The following is a 25,637-nucleotide window of genomic DNA, read 5'->3' on the forward strand; positions in this document are numbered from 1 at the left end:
TGATGAAACAAGCTGTGAAGAGTACTGTCCATATGTTATTATTATTATTATTATTATTATTATTATTATTATTATTATTATTATTATTATTATTATTATTATTTATTTGGCAGACGCCTTTGTCCAAGGCGACATATATTATACTGTGAGTATGGTGGACGTTGGTCGCAGGGTATGTAGATGATGGAGGACAGATGTCCTTTTGAAAACCCCTTAAGGGAACCTTGGTTTTAGACAACAACCCTCCATTCCAGGTTTGCATTTCCAGATCTGAGACGTGCCAATGCCAATAGTCACTTCATTTCATATTCAGCTAAGCACACAAACAGGTGTTCAAAATAGACCCCGTGTGGGACAGAGCCCTTTTCAAATGAGAGCTCAACGAGGCAAGAACAGAAGAGAGGATGGGGAAAAGCTATTTGAATTTCAATGCCCTGCCTTTCTCTGTAAACACACAGACAATGAAGAGCATCAGCACCTCAGAGTGGTATTTAACAAGTAGTTGATTAAAGAAAAAGGAATAAAAAAAGGCGATGGTCTGTGTACATCCTTCCCTTTTGTATGTATTTTGTCCGGCTTGTGTATTTCTGAAGATGCACAGATAAAAGATAAAGCCACTCTCCATTTAGATGCACATAAATTGTGTTCTAAGGACATGACTCTCCCCAGCTGCAGGGATCTCGAACTTGGCACTGCTGTTTATCCAGCCCTCAACAGACAGAATCATAGCGCCTCCTACTGTAAACCTATGTGTATTACAAGGATATTTGTAAATAAAAAAAATAACACCAGTCTATAATAAATTTCCCTTACCCCCACCTTCCCTATTTCATAACTTTATTATATATGCATTTTATTTAGTTCTGTTTTTGTTTTGTTTTTATTTGTTTGTATTCTTGCTAACGGCTTAAAGGAATTAGCAATGAAGATTGATAAAACTGAGAGTGGTCAGGGTATGGCATGGGTTACCTAGCTGCCCCAGACAGCAAGAAGACACTTCACATAGAGAGTGGTTAGGGTATGGAATGGGTTACCTAGCTGCCCCAGACAGCCATTGCTTTAGTCTACTCACTGATAACATTTTTGATAACATTTTGTTTTTGTTTCAAGACCACTACAACAATAGCTGTTCCTTCAGCCATGGTTTCAGTCTTTATCCCTCAGGAAAAGGGGCTGCAAAGTGTCAGTCAATAAAAGGGTAAACCAGAAACCATTTCTTCAGAGAGAAAGGCTGCCAAATGGAAAATTCATGAACTTGTTAAAGTGGGGATCTCCCTCTGACATGTTTGAACTGTATGTCCATAGCTGGGTCCATTTTGAATACAGTAAACACCTGGCCGATTTATCAGGTAGAAATGAGTTGCTAAGAATAATACGCAATTTGATAAATTCAACGCTCGGTTGTATATTTTGCAATGCACTTACACGCATAGAAATTGTGAAATATTGAGGCCAGTGAATTAACCAAGGGTCTTTACACTGCAAATTATAATATCCTGATAACGTAGCACGGTACATATACTCTGCATGGACAATGTATTAGGACCTGTCATCGCTGCATTTGGTAATGGTGATAATGCACCTATCCATCGTGCCAGAATTGTGCGCAAATGGTTTGGAGGAGCATGACTGAGACTTCAGGCGTTTCCATGGCCACGCCAATCCCCAGATCTCCATCCATTGAGCATGTGTGGGATGAACTTGAACAACACATTTGTGATCTCTGCATGAAAAAATTGACATCCCTTAAGACAACTTCCAGCCCCTTGTGGAGTCAAGGCTGTGGGCAGGGCCAACCTGATGTGAAGTACAGGTCCTAATAAAGAGGCCAGTGTTCATTTACAATACAAACTAAAAGACGCTTTTTGGTCCAAACCCACATTCTTATTTCCTTTCTGATACAATGCTGTTTGGAAGAGAATTCCAGAGAGTTGCAGATTCCAAGCTAAACACCAGTCTAGTTATATTCCTGGCTCAATAGGCAGCAGTTGAAGTGTGCTCAGTGTCTGCGGGATGGTTTGTAATTGGAAATTGAGTGGAACGGCGTCTGCTCCACTGTTACCATAGTGAGCTAATTGCCACCAGACTCATTTTGGCAGTGTGCCGAGTCAGATACTCAGTAATGTAGCTGCCTGAATGTACTGTTACTAACTAATTAAATCATTCATTCTATTTTACAGTTAGTCCAAATTTTTCTTTTTTTGAAAGTGATAGGTTTATTAAAGAAAAGTCTTCATCATAAGTCCTAATTAATTTCATAAAGTCATTCTATCTTGTAAACTTTCCAAGAACTTTAGTGTCTTTTTATTTTAAAAACTGATAAAACTCTTCTCTGCTTGTAGTGTTTAGTATCTTAAAGTGATTGTCGCAAACAAAATAATTGCATACATCTGAAATGTGCAGTTTTAAACACAAGTCACATAGCAAACCTAAAACTGCTTGTATTGTGATTGGGTGCCACTCGTGAGTATCAGCCAGTCAGTGGCTGAACACAACTCCTAATACAATACGCAAGTTGTCAGTAGAGGCTTATTGAACCCTGAAGACAGAATAATCAAAGACTATGTGCCTCTCTTACCTTAGAATCATTATTATTAATTGGTCATTTTTAGCTTTGCACACTTTTATCCAAAGCGATTTACAGAGACTAGGGGTGAATTATGCATCAACAACTGCTGCTGTAGAGTCACTTACAACAGGACCTCGGTTTTACGTCTCATCTGAAGGACAGAGCACAAGGTGGTTAAGTAACTTGCTCAGGGTCACACACAGTGAGTCAATGGCTGGGATTGAACCAGGACCCTCCTGGTAACAAGCCCTTTTCTTTAACCAGGAACGTTCTGTCTCCAGGAACGTTATACCTAGAGAGGGTGCCATGGATCACTTTAAGAAGAAAACAGGCTTGAAAATAATTGATTTTTTATCTTTGTTTTCACAGGGTCGACAAGTCCTTCTCCCGAACAAGAAGCTTATGGTGAGTGAATTCTTTACTCCTGTTTCTGAAATCAAAAAAGTTTGTATTTTTAATTTTTTTTAATGTTTTTTGTTAAGTTTTTTGATAATGTTTAAAGTTAAGTTAATTAGTATTGTGCTATTCCACGGTATTCAGTACATTTGGAGATTTACTGTAAAGTTGAACTGCAGATAAATGCATGAATGAAACTAGGGGAGGAGTTCCAGTGGTATGGACGAAATCGAGTTATGTCATTTTTTTAACTAAAGGGGGACACATGATGCATTTTACAGTATTTTTACAAAGTACGGTATATTAGTAGCAGTAGTATGGAGTGCAAAACAACACATATACAATTATTTCACTTGCTGACCTTGTGGGGACCTGCAACATAGTCAAGGTTTGCTATCATTATTTATCAATGGGCCGACTGGACTCCACGATTCCACTTGACTTAGTTTTGGCCCAATTTTACTGGTACAACTTTCTATAGAGGATTACTTTGCACTTTACAAAGCACACAACTTTTATGAAACAGTTGTATGGTGTAATATATTTTTTAATTTTATACCATTTTGTATTTGACTGTTTTTCATTGACTGTTTTTAGTTTTTTGTTGTGAAGCGCTTTGGGATCCTTGGGATTTAAGGCACTTTAGAAATGTGAACTGTATTGTAATGTGCACAGTAATAGTTTGTTTAAAGGCCATCAACACTGCAGTCCAGGTGCAGGAAAGAGAACTCCACTCAACACTGCAGAGTGCTCTAATAGTATAGGAAAGAGAACTCCACTTAACACTGCAGAGTGCTCTAGCTGTAGAAGATAACTCCTCTCAAAACTGCATTCTGCATTAGTAGTATAGGAAAGAAAACATTTTTTAAAAAAACAGAACGTATTTAATATACTGATACAGTATTTGTATGTATGTCTATTTTTATGTGTTCTTATGTAAAGTTACTTAGTGCTGAAAGAGGTACAAATCAAATGTGACAAGGGCACAAAGGAAAAGAAAACTTGGTTCACAAGGAAGGTTTTATTTAGACTTGCAGTGTACGGTCCTGTAGACCAGGAATTCAGCTGAAGACTTGGCCTGTCTACATAGCTCCTTGCTTGGTTCCGTTTGTTTTTATTTCATTTCCTTTGCTCCTTAGGGGAGGCTGTGGGTGAGCACTGAAGTTTACTATTGCTAATTTGGTTTAAGGTTCAAGCAGAATAGGGGACCTCACAACCTGGTACAAACAAAAAGTACATTCTAACAGAATCACTAAAACTAAAGTAACAATTTCAAACCATCTATATTCATCAATTAAAAGTGCCTAATATTACTACTGGACACCAATTGATTGTGTAGGTATTGCATATAGTATCCTGGGTAGTACAAGCTTAGCTGGTTGCCATTGCCTTGTGTCTGTGTGTCCATGTCTTGGATGTGAGTGCAGATTTTCCTGCTGTGACACATTAAAACCCAGGATTTTCTCTGTGTTCCTGAGAGTCATATTGAAATCCTACCTCAATAGTTAGAATGAGATTCCTTTTTCCTCTAGAGCTGTAGTTCACTTCTTTTCCAGCAGGTGTCAGTTTTGAGTCACTGCTCTATTACTTCAAGAGAAAATGTATGCTTTCAGTTTTAAAGCTATAGGGTCCGCACACTCGTGATCAATTTTAATACACTTTGCTATGCTTTTACTATGGGAGACTGTTATAAGGGCCCCTACCCCAGCATCTCGTTATGGAGAAATCCATTGTCTATGGGAGCAATACATCTCAATAGCAGCGGGACTGATTCCTTGTATCTTTAGATGACCATCAGAAACAAGATGATTGCAGTAAACTAATAATTAAGGCTAATTAAAGTCATTATTGTTCCAATCCTAGTGTGCCCATTGGTGTGCATGTTTTTTATGTAACTAAAAAAGGGTTCCTTCTACTTCAGGGAATAGATTTGACCAAGGGAGTAGGCTGTTGGTCTACCTCATTGTAGTACAATAAAGAGACCTACGATTCCCAACGCCCACTACAGTAACCATTGCATATTACAAGGGTTCTTTATGTTCAGCTTTACAACTTCTGCAGCCTTACAGAAATGAGGGGACCGAATAAATGGCTCTCCAGTGTGCAATTTACAAAAGAAAAAAAAAAACCTGCCAACATCAAAGAAGTCAAAATGAAATGTAAAACTATTCTACTGTATCGTACGATGAACTGTTTTTTAAGTTATGGATGGATTATCCTGTTTTTTTGGTCAGCATGCTCAAACAAACTTCCACTCCCCAGTGTAAATCCTTGTGTTGTTTGATGGTGTTCTTGCTTCACTCCACTGCAGGTGAATGAGGTTTAAACTATTAACTGCTTCAACGGTCTGGTCAAGCCACTCTCTTGCAGAGACACTGAAAGCATGTGAGTCATAGCAAGAGCAGCGATTGGTTACTGAGAAGGAGGGACACAATCGTGGAGGATGTGCAAAGGCTTCTGGGAATTCAGTCTTATCAGCTGCTCATTGTTTGTTTATAGCTTAAAGGTTTTTACACAATTCGTAATAAACTAAACTGACATTTTATACATTGTATACATTTAATAACTGGTGTGAATAAAATGGTAAAAGATATACTCTAGAGGCATTTTAACCTTTTCACTGCCAAGCAACTGTGCCACATTAGAAATAGCAACTGCATTTGTATAAAATCATTGTTTAAGCACTTTACAACCACATCCAATAAGATTACAAAATTACTTCTCCTGGAACTAAAACTTATTAACAACATCAAAACAGGACCCACATGTCCAGAAAGGTTGTGTATTTTAAGAGACCACAATATTATTATTATTTTTACTTTTTTACTTTTTTTTTAACTACTTTGTTTCGTTATTTGACGTGCACATTACAAAATTATTGAAAACAGTGAATTGATGAAGGGCCTTTATACAGGACTTTTACTTTTACAGCCTAACCGTGAACTAACCAAATACGTCAAATCATGAAATAACGAGAAAGCACTGTATACCGTATTTATGTAGTACGTTGAGCGAGAGACAGTAAAAACGATGACCCTGCTCATCAAAAGGCACTGAAAAGGTTAAAGAGAGAGAAGACTGCAGGATACTCTGCAGGCTAAGTGGACTCCAATCAGGTTGCCACAGCAACCACTAACAATATTGCGCTATCCTGACTGAGCTGATCCAGGTATGCCGCAGCCTCTCTGTCCAGGGAGCTTCACAAACACTGCCGTACTGATCCCAGCTTTTCACATCGCATATCCTGTCCCTGCATGGATTACATGCATTCAGTAGCATCAGGCTTGCTGTATTGGGCTTGTATTGGATATGTTACACAGCATGATTCATGCTTCAGGCTATAAGGAAATCATCCCAGGGGACCTCTCCCAATGCCATCAGGACTGGAAAAATGTTTATTGTGGCGTGACAAAATACCAGCTTGCCAGCTGTCGATTCTTTTGAAGAAGATTAAACACACACACCTTTCTGTGCTTGTTAAATTGTTTGTGATTCTTTTTATTCTGTAAATGATACTGGGAAAATGAGAACCCAGATGTATGTGTTGCATTGTGACTGTTTCTCGTACAACTCTTGACTTGAAGAAGAAAGTGTTTGATCTGTGTTTAAACTGATTGTTTGACACTATTTTCCACCTCTTCAAGATGTCCTTTGCATGTCGTTCCGAGATATTTAAAAGATGTTGGTAATTATTCGTTTGAAATTCTACTTCAAGCTTACTACAGTCATGATTGAAGCTTGTTGCTTTTTTCAAGATCCTCTGCTAATTGCTATTGACTGTGAAGTAGCTGAAGAAAGCTGGAGAAGACCTGCCACTTCATTTCTCTCATAGGCGCTTCCACGCACACACTAGCCAGTAATATTTGTACCATGTGTATACTAGCTATATACTAGCCAGCCAGTCCTGCTCAGTTTAATACCTTAGAAGCCTGGAGTACCTAGGGTTGTATAAAAGTATAACTGACCTTTTGGTCTAAGAGGTATCTGGACACATTGTTATATAGCAACTTAACAAAGCATTTACAGTACAAACCAGCATTATAAACTTGATAAATATGGCGCAAATGCTTTACTAGTAAATGTACAGTGAGATGCTAACTGATGTTCTATAGCTATGCATAATGTATATTGGAAGAGCTATAGTGAAATTGTCAATATACTGTAGTATTTAACCCAGGCTTCTTACCTATCATTACAAACACCGTTATCCCTCTTTTCTTGGTTCTTCGCTTGTTTATGTTGTGTTGTTCTGTTTATTACTGGTATGTAATCATTTCCTGTGCTGTAGGTCAGATTTACTCCAGTGGTTGAGCTGCAATCCGCCCATGTGACCTAACTATACAGCATGCATAATGTATTATGTGGAGCTGCAGTGAAATTGTAGGGTAGTAAAATCAATTCTTCCCAGCGCGTTTCTCATAATGTTTGCACTGCAGCGATTGCCTGCATTAGAGTAAATGTGATGCATGCAAGTGGTAGAGTATAAACCATTAGGGAATACATTGGTGGCTTCACTTTCACAGTGCTTTACAAATGTATGCTATAGCATTTTTCTTTCTCTGAGACTTGGACAACAGAAACCTGGAGATATATTTTTTACCTGTAAACAGAGGCAGTTTTGAGAGTCAGCTTTCTCGACATACTTCAGTGGGTGTGTGAGGGGGAGTTAAGTTAACAAAAGCTTTGTTCTCTACGACTCACCTGCACGTCAAGCTACAGCATCTGCTAATTCAACAACCTTGTTAAATATTTTAACACACTGCTTTCTGTTCGGCCACATTCATCACTGAAACTGCATTTTTAACAGGGTTTCCTTGCGTAAATTGTGCAGCTCCTCAACATTTGATTTCTGAGAGGACAGCTTCTGAAAGGTTTATTTCTTTCCCCACGAGCATAATTAGGCCTTTTCAACAAAGATATTTGTGTCAAAAATGCTGATGCTCTGAATTCAATATATATGAAGGAAAAGAGTGACAGTATTACTCTAGGCCTGTAATCGAAGCCTCCCGCTTTCCTAAAAGATGAACCCTGGCTTCAGGATCTCCGCAGCAAGGAGCCAGGCTGCTGCGAGACACTCCGGCAAATAAGCAACATTGCCTCATTCTTCCAAGGACTTAACTGGGATTTATTTGGGACTATTGGGACCTTAAAGTGAAGATTGTGTTTCCAGGGTAATTTAAAGGCACAAATCAGTGCTCCCAACATGCCTTGTTCTCCATTTCGGATTGGCCGTCCCAAGAAATTCTGGTGAGTGCTATTAAGGGTATGTACCTTTAAACAGTGTTGTGCTTGGAAGACGCCATGACATGACTTATAAATCCGTGCGAATTAAAATCTAAATATCCTTTAAAAAGTAAAGATCTTCAGTACAACAGGCGAGTGGTAACAATAATTCATTAGTTATCATAGCTTTGTAATGCAAGCTTGAAGTTCATTTTTACTTATCTTTTTAGCACAAAGTGCAATCGTGAAAAGTGCTTTGAACTTTCACCTCTGGGCTCATGTATTTGAAGTGTAAGTGTATGTATTGTATAGCCTTTCCTGTACTGTGCATGGCTTCATTTACAGTGTCAAACACATAACTAACAGCCACATTACTTAGTGGTTAGCTGCTGTTTCTCTGGTTTAATTATAGCACTGTGCTTACCCTGCACCTTTACATCTTAACTCTAAACACTCCATTCTCAGCTTTCCAACGCTTACAATACCCTGCACCTTAATAATGAGCACCAATCAAAACACTCCATTCTCAGCTCTCCAGTGCTGTCAATACCCTGCACCTTAATAATGAGCGCCAATCAAAACACTCCATTCTCAGCTCTCCAACACTGTCAATACCCTGCACCTTAATAATGAGCACCAATCAAAACACTTAATTCTCAACACTCTTGCAACTGTAGGTTCAGTCCCCTTTGAAAGTGTAATAGAGATTTTCCATTTACTAACTAATTCAGTTACAGTATCTAATTCTATTTTTAGTCAGAAGCAATGGTTAGTAAGCCTAAACAAGCAGAAACAATACAGAATGATAGAGAACGCACACATTAAATATCAATAAAATGTAGAAGGCAGTCCTTTAAGCACTGCAGGTAATTGGATTGCAGGGGTTTCAACTCCAGATTCATTTCACGTTCATTTCCTGTTTAACAGGGGCCCCTATGGAATGGACTATTAGTAGAAGGCTGCAGGTCAGCAGTGTGTCCTCACCTTCTGCTGAGTGCACAAGCTGAGTTCAAGTGCAACACAGACCCTCGTCTCATGTGGATTCGATTAGATCTGTGAGAGGTGAGGGTTTCTAGCAAATTCTCCTGTATTAACACTTGCAAGCACGATTCCTCCGTTCCTCAACTTGCAAGCAGTTCAGTAGCACCAAAATATTTCAATGTATCCATAGTATTCAGAGTATGATATGCAGTCCTTGCATTGTGAGCATAACTCTGCAGTTTAATTAAACACTCCTTGTGTAATGCACACCTCTTGTATGCTCTTAGAGGGGTAAAGAAAAGAATAGTAGGATCGATCGTGCTGTATTTGTATATTCTAGATTATCACTGTATCAGTTAATCATAAACTGTACACTATATCCCAATATGTATACTTTGTTTTTATTTTTTCTCAAACATAAATAAAGGCTTAACTGTACCATCGACTTTTGCTGACAGCTGCAAGAAAAGCAGGTTAGTATTCATGGAGGTTGTGACTTACGATACACATGAATGCTGCTTTTAAGTATACCACGAGTCTTGTTAAAAACGTGCATCTCGTGTATAGCGCGCCAAGGTGAGAAAATGGGTGCGCATAATTCCTATAAAATAAACATTTGACCAATAAAGAGATATATCAATAAGGTAATCAAAATACAATTCAAGTGTGGCTTGCAGATTTGAACTAATCTAAAAATAATTCTTACACCAGTTAAACTGCCAAAGAACACATTGCGCTATTTATAAGGCAAGGTTCACATTTTAGTATTTGCAAAGAAAAGTCAGAAAGAGGCATGAGGGTGCAGAAGCCTACAGCTTTGCATTGTAGGTGCTATCCCATTTACTGGCTCTCCTAATGTGCTAATAACAAGAGGTCTTGTTATAAAAAATGCTGCATAACATTAGGAGGAAACTTCTCATAGCCAACTGAGTTTAATGGAGCTATGTTTTAAATACAGATCTGCAGGGTAACTGCAATGGTTCATCTGAAGATTATTCTCCAGTGATCTACTTAAGAAAATACTTTAATACATAAAACTCACTTTTGAAATAATTTTATGTAATGTAGTTTGTTGTTTACATATGTGTAAGCGATCTGGATTTGACAGCGTTGTTTCTGAAACACTCACATACTCCCCAGCTGCTACAGCTTTCTGATTTCCTCTCACTACGTTAAATTACCAATTTGATGGTGTGTGTGTGTGTGTGTGTGTGTGTGTGTGTGTGTGTGTGTGTGTGTGTGTGTGTGTGTGTGTGTGTGTGTATAACTCTTTATCAACACATTTGAAAGCGAGCGGTGAGGTCTTGAACTTGGGGCCTGTGTGCGTCATAGCAGTATTTCTTGCTTAAATCCTCACTGATGATTTCACTGTCACACATTAGTGTCTGATACAAATTGAAAGTATCTCATTAAGCATTCATTGAGACATTAAGATATGTTATAATGCCAATGAAATTTGACAGATTGACAGTGCTAGTATTTAAAGTGCTATTTCTATCTGCCATTTAACACTCTCCTAGTCCCGACCCTGAGAGATTTATTTAATCCAAGGTATGAAAGCAAATTAATTCCGATGATTGGAGTGCTATTTTTTTTAGGAATCTCAAACACAAGTCCTTTATTTACAGTATCAAGAAAATCTTTCAAATCAACAACTTCATGTGAGGAACTGTTTTTTGCTGGTGCATGCTATGGTTTCTAGAATCATGTGACTCATTAGAGTCATCTTGTCCCTTGCTTAACCTCACAGATTTAGGCCTCTCTAAATTGTTGGGTTGCTGTAACCAGACAGATTTGTAAAGCTGGGTAGTTTAACAAATGTTTCCTGTTTTCGGTTTGTGTGTTAAAAAAAGTATTGCAACGCTTATGAAAGCACAACCCTGTGCTCCCTCAGCCTGCCCTGAGAATGCTTTACTACCCATTCTCACCAATTGAGCCTGCTTGCTGAGGGAGGGGCAATCACAGCATGGTGCTCATTGAGAATGTCAGTTTAGTGGTACCTCAAATTGTATTAATTTACTGATAACCAGCTTTGAAATTGATGTTTTTCCTTGCGCAGAGAGTAGCAGTGCTTACTCTACAATAATCAGTTTGCTACAGATAGGCCAGAAAAGGCTGAAGATTCATTTAGAGACATTTCCTGTCAGGTACATAGGTGTTGGGTTTGTTGTAAATCCCTTCTTTTCTCTCATCAACGGTTTGTCAGACTCGATGCCATCGTGTCGTAATTCCCCTTTTCCCGCGGCCACTTAGTATTCAAAATTGATAACATCTTCCCCCAGCACCTGTCGGAGCATATTAGCGTTTCCAAAAGAGAAATGTTCTGTTTTATTAAGCGGCCTGGTACATTGCTGACAGATGATGGTTTGGGAAGGATGAAACTGTGATTTATGAGGTGCTGCTTCAAATCGGCAGTGTTTAGAGTGAGGTTGCGATAAAGACTCTTGAAGAACGTTTATAGTAAAGTAGCAACAGCTTTCAGAAGGGGCTGGGTGACCCAGTTTTTGATCTTAAAATCTGGTGCTGGCAAGGACCGTATGAGACCGATACATGCATTTTGTTTCTTGAGATAGACATCATGAGAGCTGCTCTTCACTGTTTTGAAGGAGCACCTCAATCCAAACACGCAACTACAATTCAGTCCTGGGCCATCAGCTTCAGCTGGTACAAAGCTCTGCAGCACGGGTGCTAACAAAACCCATCTACACCAGCACATCTCTTCAAGCTTGGTATCCCATCACTGGCACCCAGTGCAATCTAGACTGCTGATAACCCACAAGGGGTCAAGCCCCTTCATACATTACTGACCTGCTGGTACCGTACCAGCCTTCGTGATCTTATCAGTCCTTGAATCTAATATTTCTCTGTGAGCCTTGGAGCAGGAGCTTTCAGCTGTTGCGCTCCTAGACTCTGGAGTACCCTGATGAAGCGTATTAGGGATTATTTATTTGTAAAGCTCTTTGGGATGGCCTTGCTTGTGATAGGCGCTATGGAAGTGAAATGCTGTTGTGCTCAGTTGTCTGTTAAGAGGACAGGATGTGTGATGGGCTGGATTTGAAGCCAGGCCGGCAGTAGTGAAAGACACGGAGCTAGTGAAATTCTGACACTGACACTTAGCCTCAGAGTGTCACAGTTTGCCTGTTTTATGGTATTCCTTTTTATTTCTAGGAAGAAAGGTCCACGGAAGGCTCCAGGCAATTTTGGCACTATCATAATCCTCAATTAAGATCCCAAACACATTTTCACTGAATCACTGAATTTCAATATACTGGAAGAATCGACTCCCAAAGCACAATAGTTAAGGAACTTCAGCTCCAAAGTAAATTATCTCTTTTGTCAAACAGATGATACATGCACACAATTTCTTCTGTATTCTCACCGGTACATTCCAGAACTTCACCCAGAAAAATCTTTAGACAGGGTTATCAGTTGCTGTAACACAGGATCGTTGTTTTTATAGCTTTGGTCACGCATAACACCCCTTCAAAGCTCCAATGTAAAAACAGAGAATTGTTTGTTCCTAGGTTTTTATGTGACACAAAACATGCCTGGACTTGAATTAAAGGGCTCTTGTTCATTCAAAAAGAATATTTTCCTGAATTTATTGTCAATCAAGGGCAATAAAAAGCACACAGAGCACAGTGCAGTGTTTAAATTTAAACACTATCCAGTAAAAGCAGCCATTTAGCATGTGGTAATATATTAGGTGAGGTGAACATTTTTTAAATCACGTTGTAACTCCCATTAATTGCAACAGCTTTTGAACACTGGCTTTTTAAAACACCACTGTGGTCTCCCACAGCAGAGGGGAGACTGAATTAAAGTATCTTTCTCAGCACAAAAAAGTGTAGCAGTGCGTAGAAGTGCTAATACAGGAGGAGGCCTGTCTGTGTATTCATATGCAGTTGACTGTCCAACAGTAACCTTCACAGTAAAGTGCATTATCAAATTCTGCCAGTGCCAGGCTTTTCTTCTGGTGCCCCCTAGTGGTAGAAGATTGTAGCATCAACTTAGTTTCTTTTGATTGTGAAACCTGACTGGAAATTAAGCTGCGTACAGAGAAAGAAGATTTTCCAATTATTTTTTTTTTAAATAAACTGTGCATATGGATCGTACATTTTAAATAAAGTAAAAACAGCCGGAACAGACACCGCTTAGTGATTTCTTATCGGAATCTGTACCATACTGAAAATGTATTGTCCAGTCTTTGTTTTATGTTTTTGACTCTTTCCCAGATTCTATACAGTAAGTAGCTTCTATATTCTCTTAGTTTGTTGTTGTCCCCTTGCCTTTGTATGCTGTTTGCAATCATTTTGAGTGCTTCTTATTGCAAGAACTCATCTTTTTCAAACTTATTAACAAATGTATTTACTGTTGGCCTAGCGATATAGCCAAGGTGTTTCTTTATCCCAGCAATAAAAAAAACAGTATGTTTTATAAATGCAAATCTCTAGTCCCGTTCCTTTCAGAAGAACATGGATTGCCTGCCTGGTTCACCCTAAATGGGACCACTTCAAGTGAGAAAACAAACAAGCAGAGAAATGAGTTTGTGTGCTACTGCTTAAAAATAAACCCATAGGATTCCAATCCTTGCCGTATCTTGGCGTTCTTTTGAAGTAGTTTGTATACCCTAGTTTTATGAGCCCATCTGTTAATATAGTATTGAAAACAAGAAGTAGATTAAAAGGTAGAGGAAAGGTTGTTTTTTTGTGTGTCTTTTTGTGCTGGGCGATTTTAATATATGTATTTGTTTCCTGTTTGTTTCTTTGATCTGTAATGGGAATTCAGCGCTCTGAAAGGTGAGGGACAAAGGGCCATATTTTCAAATCATTACCACCAGACTTTTAATTAACTCCTGTTTTTTGAAAAACGAAAACATCATGTAAATGTTAAAAAATGAGAAGCAAACTCTTTGAGGGTGCTTAAGAGAACTTTGATTATATTACTTAGTTGTTTGGCGATTCAAATTGTTCAAAAGGGAGTTAATTAAAGACTGAAGTGAATACTTTGAAAAGGCACCATGAGAGCTTCCTGTTACACTGCTAGAAGCAGACAAGCACACCAATCCTGACCTGAACACCCAAATCCAGGAGTGTCAAAATCGCTTTACCCACAGCACAGGGTCATACTGTACGTTTAGATTTGTCTGCTGACCAGGAAAACATGCTGGGGTCTATTTTAATGATCTAAACAGTCTTCCACACGTCTTTATCTATTATTAGGACTTAGATTAAGATCTAATAACATTTTAGGTTTGAAATATGTGAAAATCCTAAGTGGTTCACAAACTTTTTCTCGGCACTATATATGTATTTTTTGTAAATAAAATATAAATGTATTAATTTGGGTGTATTGCACTTTCATGGTATACATTTTGAATGTCAAAAGAATCCTTCTGGCATCCATTTTGATAACAAAAATAATAGCATGTCTGCAATGAATGCAATTTGAATCTGAAGAATTTCAACTGGGGGAGCTACAGTAGTTGAGAGCCCAGATCAACAGAGTTTTAGCTGGTGGGAAATTAAACAGTATAAACAGGGTGGAAAGAATGGGAACATTTTTCTCTGTTTACAGCGTGAACTTAATTAATAATTTCCCACAAGTTAATTAAGTCCCTGGCTGAGACATTTTTCATTTCCAATTTCTACAATCTGTCTCTGCTTTAGCTCCAAGCTCCCCCCTCACATCGAGACATTAATATTCACTGCTTTAATTTAACTCTCCCCTTGTATCTAATTATTAATAAGCAGAAATACAGATTATTACATGACAGTATGTGCATGATCTCTCTTTTAAATTCTGCATCTTATTAGCATTCTATGATTCAAAAATACAGAACTGTACCAAATTTACAACACTGCACTGATTGCTGAATAGATTTCTCATCAAAGAGGAAATATATCCACTCTGCTCCACTGCTTCATCTTAGGAGAAAGATGTGTCTTGTATTGTTAATAGGCTGTGGTGCGGGGAGCAGGCTATCGAGAGGATGCAGAAACGAGACCTCTGTTTGTGAGCTACAGAGTGTTTGAAAGTCTCAGCTCCTCTCTATTCATACTTTCATATCTGATTAGAAAATTCTCTGAAGGATTAGCTCCTGCGTTTCTTGAAGATGAAACAACTGATACTGTGAGCTGGGCAGCTTGGCCCCAAGCAGATATAATGTGTGTGTGTGTGTGTGTGTGTGTGTGTCTGTGTGTGTGTGTTTGTGTGTCTATTAATTGGTGAAAAAAAATATTTTTTGCAGCTTAGTTGGAATAGTGTTTCTCAACTTTACAGTGTTGTTGCAATCAAAATATTTAAAGAATGCAGTTTTGAAATAAACATATGATAAGCAATACATTTTCATTTTAAAACATGGCACCTGGTACTACGCCAGGTTGAATACATTTCTCAGTTTCCTGGCCTTGCTTTCCAGACAGTCTGTTACTGCTTTACTTCCTGGGTCATTTCACCCCCGCAGTGTCTTCAGAATCGAAGCTTCTTACTGGGTGCACAGCATGTCAGTCATTAGGGGAAGCAGCTGGTTGGCCACTGACAGTAATGAAGGCCTGAAGGGGTGGGGACAATGTCAATCTCCCGGTGAAATAACCCGGGAAATACAAAACAATCTCAAAGTGTGTCTTTAACCTGGTGCAGTACCAGATATTTTATTTTTAGATGAATGATATGTATTGTTTCTTTCAGAACATTTGCAAAATTAAAAAAGGAAAAATGTTATTAGCTGCACTTATTTTAATAGAGTAAGAAACATAAAACGACTTTTGAATTATTTTTTTTTTTATGTTTCCCAGTTTTTCTTTTGCTACCATATTGAGTAATCTTTTTTTTCTAAATCTGCCTTAGAGCTCCTTTGACCTTGTCTGGAAAATGTGCCGGCTCTGAACAGCCTTCCTTATAACGATCAAATCATGTGGCAAGATGACCTTCTAACTGTGCTAGCCCCAGTTACTACAGTCATATAGACAGAGTGCAGAGGGGAGAGGTTACACTGTTACATGATTATCCAGGCATGTTCAAAGAAAGGTAAGGGCAGAAAATAGCTCAATATTCGAGTAGAACCACTCAGAATAAGTGGAAACAGTAAGAGAAATGGGGAAAAGGATTTACTTACTCGTTAAGATCTCTTATTAGCAATAACAAATGATCTGTGGCCACCCTTATCTTCAATACGATACGGATACAGATCTGAATTTTTAGCTAGTACAGGTTGATGAATCTTTTACGAATCAGGTGATTAATGTCACTTGCTAAAGCAGGACTTGCTAAAATAAAACGCACACAATGCTAGAAGAAGGACCAGGCCAGCAATATGCTGAGAGCACAAAGTGGGGGTCCTTAGGTAATGGGGCTGCCTGTTGTGTTTCTATCTTTGTAAGGACTATCAAGTGAGTCATTCATCGCAATCGCCTAATACACTTTGTAGAGCACATTTATTTTGTATTATCGTCCGGGAAGTCTGAAATTGTTTACTGCTTGTGTATGTGATTATTTAAATGAGCTTGTTATCGACTCAAGCTGTGTGTTTCATGCCTCATTGTTTTGGTCTCTCAGTCTATCTATACATCTGCGTGCCAATCATCTTTCCATTAGTCTTTCAGAATACACCATTAATTTGATTTTTTTATTGTCTGTCACTATTGCCTCGTTGTCTACCAATCTGCATTTTTTTTTACCTGTTTCTTCAAGTCCTTATAACAGTGATGTAGCATGATGAAAGCACAGCAGTAATTTTAGTGGAAACATGGCAAAACATAGGCAGGAATAGTAATACAGATAAGATGTATGGTAAAGAAATGAGCACAGTAAATTCAAAAGCGATGGGCTGCAGTGTGGAAGGCAGTGGGTTTGAGTAGCTCAGTGGTTAGAGAAAGTGCTGGGCTACAGTGTGAAAGGCAATGGGTTTTTGTAGCTCAATGGTTAGAGAAAGCGATGGGCTGCAGTGTGAAAGGCAGTGGGTTTGAGTAGCTCAGTGGTTAGAGAAAGTGCTGGGCTACAGTGTGGAAGGCAGTGGGTTTGAGTAGCTCAGTGGTTAGAGAAAGTGCTGGGCTGCAGTGTGGAAGGCAGTGGGTTTGAGTAGCTCAGTGGTTAGAGAAAGTGCTGGGCTGCAGTGTGGAAGGTCGTGGGTTTGAGTAGCTCAGAGAAAGTGCTGGGCTGCAGTGTGGAAGGAAGCTAGTTTGAGTAGTTCAGCAGTTTGAGTCCCACTAGTATTTCATAATCAAGAAGCCTTGAAAATGTCATACCCTCGTACGCCAAGGTCAGACGAAACACAATGTGTTTGTTTTTCTGACTCGTTGGGCATAAGCATCAAATAAAATCGGTAAACCCCAGATGACTGAAAAGGACCCTTCATATCAGATTTTCATTAATAATCATCTTAAACCTGGAAAGGCCAGCTGTTTTCATTAGTGACGGCTTGCATATGCATGAAGATAAGCGCACACAGTAGATGATGTATATAATCACAACATCTTCTGTTCTTTCTGGCTGTGCTGATGACCTTCAAACAAGCCTTGTGCTAATACCAGCCTCGCTCTTAGATTCACAAGCTCAGTCCCTCGCAAGCATTACATTCATGCTGGTGCTGTACCAGACTGACAGTCTGCATACTTTTCACAACCAATAACTTTATATCTGGGTCTACTGAGTAAGCACTGACACCATGAAATCCATGAACATTATTGAAGCTGAACAAGTTTAATAAATGTTTCCGGCCTGCCAGGATTTGAAACTGATTTCTCTGTGCTGTTTCATCAAGTTTTACATTTGTATTCACAGTGAGATGAAAGGAAATTGTGGTCGGCCCGTACATTTTGACATTCTGCTGCTTCTTTCCATTTACTTTCCTATAAATGTTTCCCAGCCTGGTTGCTCTCTCATATTACTTTAAAGACTTAAAGGAATGCTGACCAAAAAAAAAAAATCTTCTTGCGCCTTACTTGCACCAGCAATTGTATCACTGGCCCCTCTTTTCCTCTGTTGAAGATGTTTCGATTCTTAGATATTTTACAGATAAAACTACAAAAGTAAAGCTGCTCCTGCTTCCTGGTCTGAAATCATTTCCTGTGTAGTAGCTCGGTTTTACACCAATGGTCTAGTTGCTAGCACACAGTGATTAGTTAGCAGCAAACTGTTTCATTTATCTGCGTAAAGTGTTGTATACCCCATATTGAAGTATAAAAAACTAGCAAAGGGTGTCCCTGAGTGGCTCACGTGGTAGAAGCACAGCCACGTGGTGTGCAGGGTGAGTCATATAGGCAGGTTCACACCCTGGCTGTGCAGAGTTACCATTTTTCACTGGGGATTCTGAAAGGAGCATCGCATTGGCTCTGGTGCTCCTGTGGGTTAGGGAGACAAAACCGACAGGAACTGCTTCTCCTCATCGTGCGACAGCCCAGTGAGCTCAGAGCGGACACCTGCAGGGCTGGCCTTTGTCTTCCAGAGGCCTGTAGCTCGCTGTCGTCCGCTCTTGAGTTCCTGGGTGGAAAAGAGGAAGCTGACTTGGTCGTGGGATCGAAGGACGCCCACTGAACCTTCGGATCTCCTGAGCTGTGGTGAGCAGAAAAAATTGGGGGGAAAAAAATAAATAAATAAATACATCAGGGGTAAAATAATTGGGCACACTAAATTAAAAAAGATTAAACAAACCGAAAAAACAAGCAAAGATACAAGGTCTGGAATACAAGAAAAAGGGGGGACCAATGATAATGCTGCTAATGCTAGCAATAGATAAAGCTTGAATCCACTGCAATTGCAATTTCAAACCGTATTTTATAAACTCAGACAGGTGACTCCCTTTGTTTGTATTAGAATTAACCTTCCACCTCTCCACACTGGCACAATGGTCCCTCATCCAAGTTGGTTTGAGACCAAAATAACAGAAAACAACAAACATTAAATCTTACCAGTAAAATCCATTCAGTTCATTTTTCAGTTGCACCAAGCTTGTATGGTTACTGCTTTCTTGCTTGTTTATTGACTTACTCCATGTGCAGTAAAACATGCATTTTCTATTTGTGTATCATTTATAAAAGGATGTACAGCTGAGAGCAGGTGGCATGTGCTGCACAGTACATACTGTAAAGCACTGATAACAGGAAGTCTCCTTAAACTGGATTCAGTGCATCTGAATTCTGCTCCTCTCCCATTTTGTCATCCACACTTGTTTATTTTTGCTTTTGTCCGGACTCATTGGGTATTTTAGGGGTTCCTGAACAGAACTGTCACTGTCAGTTTGCTTAGCAGCAGACAATAAGGTTGCTTTTATACCAATGTTTAACCTATAGATTAACATAGACTGGGATTAGGCTGTATGTCTGTTGCAACATTTTTTTTTAAATAATTTAAATTGTAGACATCTCTGGCAATATCCAGTGAGAGGGTTTTGCCTGGAAAACTAACCTTGACAGCTGCTATAGAAGCAGCTTTTGAAAGTTACCAGATTACACAACCGCCGTTTCTGTTGAGAGAGAGAGAGAGAGAGAGAAAGAAAGAAAGAAAGAAAGAAAGAAAGAAAGAAAGAAAGGGAGAGACCTGGGGCTAGGTTAATCCAAGATGTCAATATGCTATTGAAAACTCCTCACCGGTACAATTTAAGAACCCACGGTTCAGCATTGCAAGACTAAAGTAATGCCGTGCCTCAGGACTCTGCACCAGTTCCAGTTTTTACTGGTGTTCACAGAGGCTGAATGCTCTAAGCTGTTCACTGTGTGATAGGAGGCCAATGTTAATTTGCCGATTTAAAACACTCCATACGAATTGCAGCTTTCAACCGATTTGTTCCTTCTGGGTAAGGAGGATTTGCAAGCCAGGCTTTCCTGCCTTTTGGATAATTGTGTTTTTGTAATCTTTGTTTTATGGAATGGAAAGGATTCTTTTAATGCACAATGATTTTTTTTTTTTTTTGATGCTCAGCTTAAAAAAAAGCCCAGAAAAAAATACGTACTATGAAGGTATCTTTGTATTCAGGGATTTGCTATTCGGTATCAGTCTGTTCAGAGAGACTAGTATATTATAAACTCTTGTAGGAATAGCTGTTTTATTATTATTATTATTATTATTATTATTATTATTATTATTATTATTATTATTATTATTATTATTATTAATTTATAATATAATTCAATGCTGCAGCAACTACTGAAAACCAAGGTAATTTTCAGCATCACATTTCCAAAGCACCGACTAACATCCGAAGATCAAAAACTTTGCATCTGAGCTTTACAACGGGCTGTACCCCAGTCTTTATTTGAGGTGACAAAGCAACATTGCAGACCAGGCTGTGAAACTACTGAAGATTAGCCAAGAGGAATGCTTGACACAGGGCAGGCAGAAAAGAAAGGATTTAAGAGCACATCAGTGCATTTTATGGTTTTAATAGACAACGCATATTGTTAGTTCAGAAACAGTTGGACATTGTAAATCTGACCTTCCTCTGAGGGGTTGGCACAGGGTGACTATCATGCCAGGGGGCCAGACTAAACTGCAAGCACTGGTGATCACTGTCACTCTGCTGCACCGAGCCAGGAAGAAGCAGCAGAAGCACAGGTAGCGAACATGTTTACTGGTTAAACTGACAGTCTGCATGGCAGCCTTTTAAAAAGCAGCAGATTAAATAACTGATGTTTAATGTGCCTTTTTATGCTGCATTACACATGTGTATTATTTTAAGACTTAACCATTAAGAATAATGATTTCTTAGTTGGTGTAACGGGCAGTGTTGTGTGATGCACAGCTGTTATGGATTCTGTCCCTTGTCGGTGAGATGAGAGGAGGTCAAAAGCTCTATAACCACGAATGCAGAGGAGCCAGGCTCTTTTGAAGTGATGAAGACACTCGCTTTTCATAATGCTTATATGCCATTTATTTATTAAAGCCTCACCATTTCTCTCTGTATACTGCATGTACGTATCTCACTGTATCTAGAGAATCGCTTGTCCAGTTGTCACAAAATGACCTTCTTTTGCACCTCAGTTCACTGGGTGCTGTATATGGAGGCTGTTTGTCTGTCTGTATGCATCTCATGTTTACACAGCCTGTTTGTCTTTCTGTGTGTCAACTTACATTTTTATATGTACGTCCTCCACTGGATAGTGAACCTTTTCATGTTACTGAAGACTCCAGTTTAGATTTTACAGCTGTGGCAGGGGATGAAAGTCACTGACATGCTTATTTTAATTATGACAGTCTTAAATAAAGAGTGTTACTCATATAGATACAGTACTGTATGCGTAATAACCCTGAAGCATATAAGATATCAAGTTTAACAACTGCTGAGCATTTCCTTTCAAGATATCATGTTCATTTCAGGACACTCCCATACCGAATGAAGCACACGTGAATGGTTTTCTATGGACATTTTGACAGATTCTTTTCATACTGCGGTTGTAGGATGTGATGCAATGATTACAAGACAGAGGGTGTTGAACTCAGTTCAGCAAATATGGATTAGATCACTTGGAATCAGAGTTGCTTTTCCATTCTGCAATCAGTGAAGAGGAAATAGCAGGTTTTCGAAATACCTTGCGTTTGAAGGCATGATAAACAGTTGTAACTCACCCATGATTTTAAACACTAGCGGCTGGTTTCACATACCCATCTTGGTAGGTGAAACAGTCCAAAATCAGTGCTAATCGGGGTCGGGGAAACAAGCCTACAAAGAAATCCATCAAGTAGACAAAGGTTTTCGGTAACATCTTCATCCTTCATGTAATGTACAATATATTCCTTGGTAGTTTAGTTTCTGTTCCATTGAGATTTGTTTGATGCATGATGCTGTCTGTATGTTTTATCGCAGTCTCTGATCAGAATTTTGCGGTAAATCTAAAATAAATAGTTTTACTATTTCTGGCATAAATAAATGATTATATTGAATAGCTATACACAGTAGATGGATTAACAGCAGCTAGGACCTATCGATTTTGCTGGTAGCCTACTGTTTTTTTTTGTTTTTTTTAAAAGATGAATTGTGAAATTCTACCAATTTTTTAAAAAGGACCAAAACAATTACTTTTAAACAGCAAAATAAGCTATAGTGACAGGAGCTGCATTTTTTTATAGATTATATAAACATGTAGTACTGTGGTTCATTTTAAAACCTATATGAATGCTCCAAAAACTTCTTTACAGTGGGGTTTTTTTTGTGGTTGTTTATTTTTTGGTTCAGAAAAATGTAAACGTGAACCAGCAAAACAAACTTCCTAGTTCTTTTGCACTGTAGAGTGATGTGAACTCAGAAGAAAAAAAACTTCTAGTTGAAACAGTTCTCCTTGAATGTAAGTTTCTTTCAGTTTTACTGAACTCAAAATGGAAAAGTTTAAGAAACTAAGTCGAGTAGACAGATGTTTCAGCCAGAACTTTATTCAGTGTACTAATTAGAAAGTTCACATTAGCTCAAATGTTTGTCTGCTTGAATTATTTTCTTACAGCTTCACCTTAGAATTCTGTGAGAGAGTTTTGAAGTTATGGATGAACTCAGAAGGAACTGAATTATTTTCCAAATGGAGTCACGTGATCATACCACAAGAGGCCGGTTCAGCTTGACATACAGCAAGTGGAATTACATTACAGTTAATCTCTCCAGCAATGTCACTCCCTGCTGTGATTTACTAAACCTCACCGGGGAGCATTAATACTCATATTTATTTATCTGTGCCTTCCTTTTTTCAAATGCAGTAGATCATTGCAAAGCTTGCTCTTTGTACCCAGTAGGTTATAAAAGGGGTTAGGGTTGGGTCTGCTACTGCTGGTCACTATTGTCATAATCCCTGGTTTGCATGTATGTTAAATGACATCAAACAGACCAAATAATTCCAGTGAATCTGAACTTGTATGGCCATCACTACCAGGTCTCACATGTACCTGTAAAACAGACGCACACATTATGGTAAACCTGAATTAGACCTTTATAATTGTATGGAAGCTGTGTGGTCCAGTGGTTAAAGAAAAGGGATTGTAACCAGGAGGTCCCCGATTCAAATCCCGGCTCACACTGTGTGTGACCCTGAACATGTCACTTAACCTCCTTGTGCTCTGTCTGTCGGGTGAGACGTTGTTGTAAGTGACTGCAGCTGATGCGTCGTTCACACGTCCTAGTCTCTGTAAGTTGCCTTGGATAAAGGTGTCTGCTAAATAAACTAATAATAATAAAACATTTTATTGCAGAAATTCAGTTCCTATTCCAGTTGAGTTCAGGAGATCACATTAAGGCATGTATCCCTGGCAGAGGCATTGAAAACACATGATTCATAGAAAAAGCAGTGATTGGTTACTGAGAAGGGGAGACAAAGCCAAAACCAATGTATAGAATAGTGCTGCTGTGGTGGATTTCTAGGATCTGGACTCTAGATATTTCATCCATAACTATAAAACACTCAGCAGTGCTAAATCTAGAAATTAAATGAAAAATATTTCAACTGAAAGTCTGTTTCTTTTGTGTCTTCAATGTTGAAAACAGTTTGGGTTCACCAACTTATATCACAGGATGATATGGTTTTCACCCCGAGTGGTAAAGTGTGAAGGATCTCTTAATGGACTGGATTGGAATTGGAGAGCTGCCAGTAAATATTACAAATATAATATTCTCATTTGATTCCTGTGTTACAGGACATAGGAACCCACCTAAGCATTACACCCGTTCTATGCTGTACATAAAAAAAGCTGGGGTTCTATTCCCCGCTACACAGGAAGTGAGAGTTGGTCCATTAAAATTGTTATAGTTGTGTTTCACCCCAGTTAAGTCAAAATAAACCCCCCAAAACAGCAGTAAAACAATTAGAGACTTGTAAAAATGTTATCTTAAATGTGATAGGACTACATTTTAGAACTGTGGTTGTTTCACCAGCTTTAACTACAGTTGCTTCCATGGGGGGCTGTATAAAACTCAAGCACAGTGTAAATTAACATGCATGCTAATTGGGGCTGCCCCCTGATAATAAACTGTCTTTGTGTCAGACTCCTGCAGCTCAACACTTCAATCAGGGAGTGCCTGATTAGCCCCTGTGAGGTTCATGTGGGCAGTACAGTAAATCCCAGCCAGCTACTATCCCGGGTCAGCAGGTAGAAGATACAAGCGACCCCATCAATAAAGCATGAATCTGCACAGCATGCAGCAAGTAGATTTAAATGTGTTCTTGCGTTTTTATGATTGCGATTAAAGTCCAGGGGCTTGTAACCAGAAGGTCACCACTTCAAATCCCACCTCTGTGTGACTGTGTGACCCGGAGTAAGTCACTTAACCTCCTTGTGCTCGATCCTGTGGATGAGATGTTAAATCAATGTCCTATTGTAAGTGACTCTGCATATAATGCACAGTTCACAGCCTACCTCTGTAAAGCGCTTTGAAAGGTGCTAAACAAAGATATTATTATTATTATTATTATTATTATTATTATTATTATTATTATTATTATTATTATTATTATTATTAAAGTTCTTCAGATTCTGTACTGAGCTGGTTTCTGTACCAAGGTTGGTTTTATATACACTATACTGTATACTGCATATGAAGACATTAGCAGGAACGTTTGTCTATTTGACTTGATCTGACCAACCTCTACCCCATCGGAAGATGCCACAGCTCAGTTTTATTGGAGCATTTTACAGCACCGGGGAATCCCTCATGATTGCAGCCACAGAAAGGCGGTTAATGTAATCCTGGGTGAGTCCCCAGCTGTGGCTTATTGCCACAATGACCTTTTGTGAGTCATATTAGGATGTGTCTACTAATGCTTTCAGCAGTTACAGTTTTCTTTTCACAAATGGTGTTTTGGGGATGCTAATCCTTTTAACCAAGCAATTTGGATTTCTGTTGAAATAGTGCTCCTTTAAAATGTCTAGCTATTGTCTGGTCTTGATTTTTAATATCAAGTGTATTACATTGAGAATCTTACGTAAGGGATAATAATTGCACTGGCTACAGTCAGACAACATACACAACGGCAGGTACCTAAAACCTGATCTGAAGACTGTCGTTCATTTATGAACCTGCCAAATCGTGCCAGATTGAGTGGTGTGTTTGTGATGTGACCTGAGCTGGATTGAAACCTGTGTGTTCAGATGTGAAAGGCTTGTGAATAAGACTGATGCGCCACACAGGTGAAAACGTATGAAAAATACAACAGTGAGAACTAGAAAAAAAAAGGAATAAATCCTTTTGTTATGTGAACCGACGGGATTCAGAGAGCTCAGAGAAATGGAAATGCTCGCAGATCGATGCATTGGAGAAAGGATCAGAAAGGAGATTGCTGCATTGTTCTTAAAATGAGTCTGTTTACTGGGCAGAGGACACATTTAATCAATGCCTGTCCACTAACTACAGATAGGTTACCACCAAGTGCATCCCTTTTTATTCTTTTTGATTCTGGTGGATCATGGGAGTGAGGCTGACGCAAGAAGTGAAGATTAGGTACCAGGAAGTGGCTGTTTGAACTTCAGCTTGCACCCAAAAACAAAAAATAAGGACAAA

At 38.9% G+C, this 25,637-nt stretch overlaps 1 protein-coding gene across 14 annotated transcripts in view; it reads left to right on the plus strand.

Moving 5' to 3' along the window:
• Positions 1-25,637, plus strand: part of LOC117425590 (rap1 GTPase-activating protein 1-like) — a 167,721-nt gene that overhangs the window by 78,791 nt on the left and 63,293 nt on the right. For 3 of the 14 annotated variants that reach the window (XM_058993376.1, XM_058993364.1, XM_058993368.1), the window contains one exon: positions 2,939-2,974. Coding sequence is in view for 13 of the 14 variants with exons in the window: in XM_058993364.1 (XP_058849347.1) it covers positions 2,939-2,974 (36 nt within the window). In the remaining variant the exon portion in view is untranslated. Of the gene's footprint in view, positions 1-2,938; positions 2,975-20,566; positions 20,720-25,637 lie in introns of those variants that run through there. The other 11 variants (XM_058993362.1, XM_058993372.1, XM_058993379.1 and 8 more) reach the window with 6 other exon arrangements.

Source organism: Acipenser ruthenus, chromosome 20, assembly GCF_902713425.1.
Source record: "Acipenser ruthenus chromosome 20, fAciRut3.2 maternal haplotype, whole genome shotgun sequence".
Classification (NCBI taxonomy): domain Eukaryota; kingdom Metazoa; phylum Chordata; class Actinopteri; order Acipenseriformes; family Acipenseridae; genus Acipenser; species Acipenser ruthenus.